The following is a 7525-nucleotide window of genomic DNA, read 5'->3' on the forward strand; positions in this document are numbered from 1 at the left end:
CGAAGCACGGAGGTTGACACACAGGGACTTTCCAATTATCCAGCAGTGGTACTGTTCATTTACCCTTGTGGGTAATAATATGGTAGCTAGACCTTCAAAAATTATGTGTCTAAACTTTGTTAGTGCTGTTTCTTTGCTATTCTTTTACCTTTCTTGGTCAGAGCGATGTAGTGGGAGCTGCAAGCTTCACGTGCTCAACTTTGGCATAGACTTTGGCAAAGTTATCTGGTACCCATGAGCTATTGTTGCGTGTGGGAAGTGGGTGATTGAACAGTAAGATTCATGTGCTTTCGACTTCACCAGAAGTCTTCGACAGAATGCCCATATTTTCCGCAAAGCTGAGTGTGCGTGTGACAGGTGCTGACAAGACTAGAAAAGTAGGTGCCTCTTCGATTTCTGAGATCGGCCCTCGTGATCTCTGAGCAGCCCAGCTTTTGAGAAAGCGAGCGCCTCTTCGATTGATTCGGAGAACGATGCCTCTTCGATTTTTGAGAAAGCAATCATGCTGGGGGTCTGGCTCTCGAGATTCGGGGAGCAGTGTCTCTTCGATTTTTGAGAAAGTAATCATGTTGGGAGTCTGGCTCTCGAGATTCGGAGGGCGGTGCCTCTTCGATTTTGGAGCAAGCAATCTTGTTGGGAGTGTTTTCTCGAATGTGAGTAAAGGTTGGGCATGTTTGCTAGTCTACCTTGCCACGAAGCACATAGGTTGACACACAGGGACTTTCCAATTATCCAGTAATGGTACTGTTCCTTTACCCTCTCTTCGATTTTTGAGAAAGTAGTCATGTTGGGAGTCTGGCTCTCGAGATTCGGAGGACGGTGCCTCTTCGATTTTGGAGCAAGCAATCTTATTGGGAGTGTTTTCTCGAATGTGAGTAAAGGTTGGGCATGTTTGCTAGTCTACCTTGCCACGAGGCACAGAGGTTGACACACATGGACTTTCCAATTATCCAGCAATAGTACTGTTCCTTTACCCTTGTGGGTAATAATATGGTAGCTAGACCTTCAAAATTTATAGGTCTAAACTTTGTTAGTGCTGTTTCTTTGCTATTCTTTTACCCTTCTTGGTCAGAGCGATGTAGTGGGAGCTGCAAGCTTCACGTGCTCAACTGTGGTACCCATGAGCTATTGTTGCGTGTGGGAAGTGGGTGATTGGACAGTAAGATTCATGTGTTTTCTACTTCCCCAGAAGTCTTCGACAGAATACCCATAATTTCCGCAAAGCTGAGTGCGTGTGACAGGTGCTGACAAGGTTGGAAAAGTAGGTGCCTCTTCGATTTCTGAGATCGGCCCTCGTGGTCTCTAAGGAGCCCAGCTTTTGAGAAAGCGAACGCCTCTTCGATTTCTGAGATCGGCTTTCGTGGTCTTTGAGCAGCCCAACTTTTGAGAAAGCAAACACCTCTTCGATTTATGAGATCAACCCTCGTGGTCTCTAAGCAGCCCAGCTTTTGAGAAAGCAAACGCCTCTTCGATTTCTGAGCAGGCGCCTCTTCGATGTCTGAAGCTCCGTCGAGTGCAGCTTTTTATAGGGGCTGGCATTAAGTTCCAAAGCACACTTGAATCTCCACCAGTAGAAGCTCCATTCTTGCACTTCTAAGATCTTGATTTGTCCGACTTCTTCTCTCTTCAACACCTTTGAAAATGTCTGGCCCCTCCGACCGTCGTTTTGACTTGAACCTTGTTGAAGAGGCAGCCCCGCCTTCTCCAGACAACATATGGCGCCCATCCTTCGTCTCCCCTACTGGTCCTCTTACCGTTGGGGATTCCGTGATGAAGAATGATATGACCGCTGCGGTGGTGGCCAGGAACCTTCTCACTCCCAAAGATAACAGACTACTTTCCAAACGGTCTGATGAGTTAGCTGTTAAGGATTCGCTGGCTCTCAGTGTTCAGTGTGCAGGTTCTGTGTCTAATATGGCCCAACGCCTATTTGCTCGAACCCGCCAAGTTGAATCATTGGCGGCCGAAGTGATGAGTCTCAAACAGGAGATTAGAGGGCTCAAGCATGAGAATAAACAGTTGCACCGGCTCGCACATGACTATGCTACAAACATGAAGAGGAAGCTTGACCAGATGAAGGAAACTGATGGTCAGGTTTTACTTGATCATCAGAGATTTGTGGGTTTGTTCCAAAGGCATTTATTGTCTTCGTCTTCTGGGGCTGTACCGCGTAATGAAGCTCCAAATGATCAACCTCTGATGCCTCCTCCTTCTAGGGTTCTGTCCAGTACTGAGGCTCCGAATGATCCCCCTCCGATGCTTTCTCTTTCTGGGGCTCTACCGACTGCTGAGACTTCTCCTAAGCAACCTTTGTGAATGCTCCATCTTGTTTGTTTATTTTGACTCATGTATATGTACATATTTGTAGCTTATCGGGGATATCAATAAATAAGTTTTCCTTCATTTCAACGTATTGTGTTAAATACACCAAAGCCTTCTTCGCTAAGTTCTTTGAATTTTCTTTTGTTGAAGCTTGTATGTTGAAACTTTCTGAGTGGAGCATGTAGGTTGGGGTAGTGTTCCCTTAATTTTCCGAGTGAGGAAAACTTCTCGGTTGGAGACTTGGAAAATCCAAGTCACTGAGTGGGATCGGCTATATGAATCTTAGAACGCCATTGTGCTCGGTCTTGTGTCATGTCCTTCGTTAGATCCAAGTACTCTAAGTCTTTTCTTAAAGTCTTTTCCAAAGTTTTCCTAGGTCTTCCTCTACCCCTTCGGCCCTGAACCTCTGTCCCATAGTCGCATCTTCTAATCGGAGCGTCAGTAGGCCTTCTTTGCACATGTCCAAACCACCGTAACCGATTTTCTCTCATCTTTCCTTCAATTTCGGCTACTCCTACTTTACCCCGGATATCCTCATTCCTAATCTTATCCTTTCTCGTGTGCCCACACATCCAACGAAGCATCCTCATCTCCGCTACACCCATTTTGTGTACGTGTTGATGCTTCACCGCCTAACATTTTGTGCCATACAGCATCGCCGGCCTTATTGTCGTCCTATAAAATTTTCCCTTGAGCTTCAGTGGCATACGGCGATCACACAACACGCCAGATGCACTCTTCCACTTCATCCATCCAGCTTGTATTCTATGGTTGAGATCTCCATCTAATTCTCCGTTCTTTTGCAAGATAAACATCATAAGATGCACCAGCCGGGAATCGAACCCGGGTCTGTACCGTGGCAGGGTACTATTCTACCACTATGTGGTTAAGGTTGATTGTTATATGCGATCGACGGGCATCAGTGCTCTTTTGTGATGAACGGTCCCGTATCTCTGATCATATGCATACAACTCCAACCAATAAAACCCTGAAAATGGCACAACACAGAATGCATGTCAATGACAGAGATGCTATAACGAAAGTAACCACTTTCCTTGTCCTTCGCAGACAGAAGGGTACATGATTCGAATACACCGTCGACGTAGCTTTTTGTGGCAATAAAACTACACTATGTTGATGAAACTTAAATATACTTTTGTATTGATTACTAGCACGAGACATAACGATATCAGTACACCTGATCTATGAAAAGACGGGCCAAAGAAGTGATTGTTGTGGAGGGAGGGTCCTTGACCTCTCCCACTAGGGGCACTTGCCTGCTCTCATAATTTAACCCCAACCCTTGTGTTCGTTGTAGAGACACATTTCATCCACTTGGCTGGAAATGGATGTATTAAAATAATAGAAAAAGAGAGGATATACAAGTGAAAATTGTTGTTTATCCAGATTCTAATAACTTATTAAAAAAATATTAAATCGCGTGCCACACCATGTTAAATTGATGGACATGGTCCGTAGCTTTATGAAATGTTCTTGAAGTATCTAGAAAAAATAAATGGTCAAATAATCCCACCAACTAAATGGTACCTTCTTTTGTCTTTTGACCAATGCATATATATTTCCTAGAGTTTTCTAGAAGCACAGACTGCACGCACACGAGTGACTTGACACAACACACAATAACAAGAAAATATGTAAAAGAGCATGCATGGCACGGCGGCTGGTGACGCTTTTGCTGCTCTTGCTGGTGGCAGCTGCATTGATCTAATTCCTCAGCAGAGCAAGTTGTAACAAAACTGCTCATCAGAAAACCGACTAAATTGATCTGCTATTTGGGGAGGTTATGTGATTTGATTTCCTTTTAGTTTGCACAGCTGTTTAAAGGAAAGAAAAAAAATGAAAACGATAGATAACCACGAAGACCAACTTGATAAAAGTTGGAACTTTGTTCATGATCACATCACGAGAGTCATGACTTCTAACCCTAACAAGTAAGACCCTTGACTTGGACCTTTCCATAAATCACGAGGCCAAATTGCCTAAAACCTTCCAGAACATAGCAAGGAAACTCCGCCACCACTTCCCCTTTCTTTCTCCTGCTTACGACTCTCATTTCATAGTTATCCATCTGTTTAATATGGAACAACGACATGGTTTACTATATGTTTACTGTTTTAGTTTAAAAATAATAGTAATAAAATATGATGTGACGTGTTCCGAATAAATTTTTAATCAGTAATACAATGTTATATGGATAAAAGTGTCATACATGTATTTTTATTTTCACACATTATTATTAATTTTTTGTCATTAATCTTCTTCAACTTAATTGATTCGATGGTCGAAAAAAGAGGGGTGCGTCATATGTAAAAATAGATGTATGGACAATCTACAATTTTTGTATTATTTCCACAAATTATTTTTTTGAACCAATGATATTAACTACACTATGAGAGTGAATGAGTGGGCTAAATTAGGGACAATCGTAATAATATTGTTTAAATTTACATTTGACGATAATTGAACATACTTATTTACAAGTAAAGAAGAATACATGTAGCCACTCAGTACTATAATCTGATGGTTTTCTTCTTTACTTGAAAGTGAAAGATCTTATATTCGAATCTCGTAAATGACGAATTTGATACCAAATTACTCTTCCAATATTTTCTGTCATCGACGGCCAATATCCCTCACATTCTAGACTCCGCACTCACGCCGACATTTCCTCACCTTTTGACGTTGATTGAGGTGAAAGAAAAATGTCCTCCACTCAAATCCCCACTCCCTCTCAACCGTCCGATCTCAGTTCTAAAATCCAAAATGGATTTGGATCCATACGAATTCAAATTATGAGAATTCTAAGAATCCTCATATTTTAATTATTAATTATATATGGTATGGTCAGAAATTATTTGATATTTTTTTATTTAAAATTAAATATAAATAATATTTGACGAAACTGACTGCACCTGTTAGAATATAGAGATCCCCACAAAATGAGTCGGGGAGGATCCTCTTCCATTCGAAAGAGCAACGGCACTTCGCATTAATCCCACGTGGCAACAAACTACAGGTTAGTCAACTGGCCGCTCCATTTTAACAGCGTTTTCTTTTGTTTGGATCCCACGCGTCTCTTGTTTTCCTCCCCTATATAAACACCTTCCCCCCCTCTCTCTAAGCCCATCTTCGCAATTCCAGAGAGTTTTTAGAGAGAGAAAGAAAGAGCCGTAGCAAAAGAGCTTCTTGTTTCTTCTCGCTGCTGTAGAAGGCGAAGGTTTTCTCTGCTACTAAGCTTTCTGCAGCGGTGTTTAGATTCCGATCTCTTTCAATTACCAAAGAAAAACAATGGCTCGTTCTTTCTCCAACGCTAAGTTTCTCTCTGCTCTCGTCGTCGACGGTTTCTCTAGCTCCATCTCCAGGTACTAACCATTTCTAACAATCGAATCCAAGTTTTGTTGTTTTCGATCTCGGTTCATCTCTCGTAAGAGAGAAAAAAAACCGTATCTTTGTGACAGTATCTTAAGTTAATCATGCACGTCTAAGTTTTGTTGTTTTTCATTTCTCCCCGTGAGAGAAATCCCATGTTTATAATATGGTATCCTGTATTATTCATGCACAACCATTCTCCGGCGAAGAATTAGTAATTAATCGGCTGTTAATTTCGGTTTTCTTCTTAAAGCGGAACACTTTCGGCGCACGTTAGTCCACGTGACGTGAACCGGAAGCGATTAGTTGATAAACGTGATTAACGCTTTGAAATTTATATCAATTAAATGTTAATGATGTTTTTTTTCATGGAAATGCAGACGTGGATATGCGGCGGGTTCGCAAGGAGTTGCGTCGAGCGTGGTGAGAGGAGGAGGTGCTACGAATCCCAGAAGCGTGAACATGGCGAAGAAGAATTCCGGGGAAGAAAAGGTGGGCTCCACCTTCAAGGTCTCGTGGGTCCCCGACCCCAAAACCGGGGTTTATGGACCCGAGAACGGCACCGCGAAGATCGACGCCGCCGAGCTGCGCGCGGCGCTCTTGAAGAAGCACTAATAAGATTAAAGATCAAAACAAAAATTCTTGTAATTTTTCTGGTGGAAACATACGAGGAGATTTGTACGAGGAATGGGCTGTCGGCGTGTTTGTGTTTGAATTCTTCGGAGTTTAGACGTCGCCGGAAAATATGTATGATTTGTGGTAATAGCTGGTTCCTCCATCCTCTGATCCGATTAGGGACTTAAGCGTGTATTAATTTATATTTGCAATGAAAGGTTTATTCAATTCTCTAATCAATCGTTTTAATTTAATTAATATTTTAAGTCACTGCACATCCTTTTGTGTGGTTGTGATTTGTACTAGTTTTGGTTAAATAAAATGGTATATTATATTCTTAGTGGGGAATGTCTTAGAATGGCGGAGGATTTTGAGAGTGCTCGGAAAATATTCATTTTTATTCAATTTTTTTTTAAATTATGATGTACCGATTTGCGTTCTAGACTGAAAAAATACGTTAAATTTTAGGAAAACCCACAAGGATGAAGGATGGATGGGTGCACACATATTTTCCTTATTGATGTTCATCCAAAAAGCTCCATGATTTAGTTGGTTATTTAAGTTTGTGGACTTTTATATTTAATTAGGTATTTGATTAAGATGTATCATCCTGTAGAGTACTGGGACATGAGGGTACTAATTCAACGAAACAGCTATATTTAGTAAAAATTTATAATACGTGTAGAGAGGGTGTAATATCTTGGGACGGATGTAAAGCTAAGCAAATTGCCTCCCAAGAATATAGGGCTATGTCAGTTGCAAGAGATGTGAATTTGCCTGTCCTGCAAATTTGCTAAGAGAAATCAAAATTAGTTTTGAGTTGGAATTAGCAGACCAAGTAATCCTATAATGAATTTAATCTCTAATTTTTCAAGCATTTGATATCGATGTAAAACTCATATATTTTCGGTCTTATAGACGCATTAAAAATTAATAACCAAAATTTCAATGCTAATACTTTTAACAAGTCATGAATTAGAGTCAAGTGCATGTCAATAAGCATATGCAAGTTGGGTTGATGCGTACACGTAATATAAATTTGAAGGTATCTCGCACCACATAATTAAGGAGTTGATTACGTTGCACACTAAATGCTCTTAGTTAATTCTATATATTTTTGTCTATATAAAGCAATGATTGTGGTGGGAAATGATTGTTCGGGAGTGTCGGTCCATTAGCTACGCAACCACCGGCCAAA

General features: G+C 41.1%; 1 protein-coding gene across 1 annotated transcript; it reads left to right on the plus strand.

Moving 5' to 3' along the window:
• The first annotated feature begins 5454 nt into the window (after positions 1–5454).
• Positions 5455–6563, plus strand: LOC126614807 (protein SENESCENCE-ASSOCIATED GENE 21, mitochondrial-like). The gene is made up of 2 exons (XM_050282485.1): positions 5455–5705; positions 6093–6563. The coding sequence occupies exons 1-2, from the start codon at positions 5632–5634 to the stop codon at positions 6325–6327; spliced, it is 309 nt and encodes a 102-aa protein (XP_050138442.1). The 5' UTR covers positions 5455–5631; the 3' UTR covers positions 6328–6563.
• The last annotated feature ends 962 nt before the right edge of the window (positions 6564–7525 follow it).

The sequence above is a fragment of the Malus sylvestris genome, chromosome 3 (assembly GCF_916048215.2).
Source record: "Malus sylvestris chromosome 3, drMalSylv7.2, whole genome shotgun sequence".
Classification (NCBI taxonomy): domain Eukaryota; kingdom Viridiplantae; phylum Streptophyta; class Magnoliopsida; order Rosales; family Rosaceae; genus Malus; species Malus sylvestris.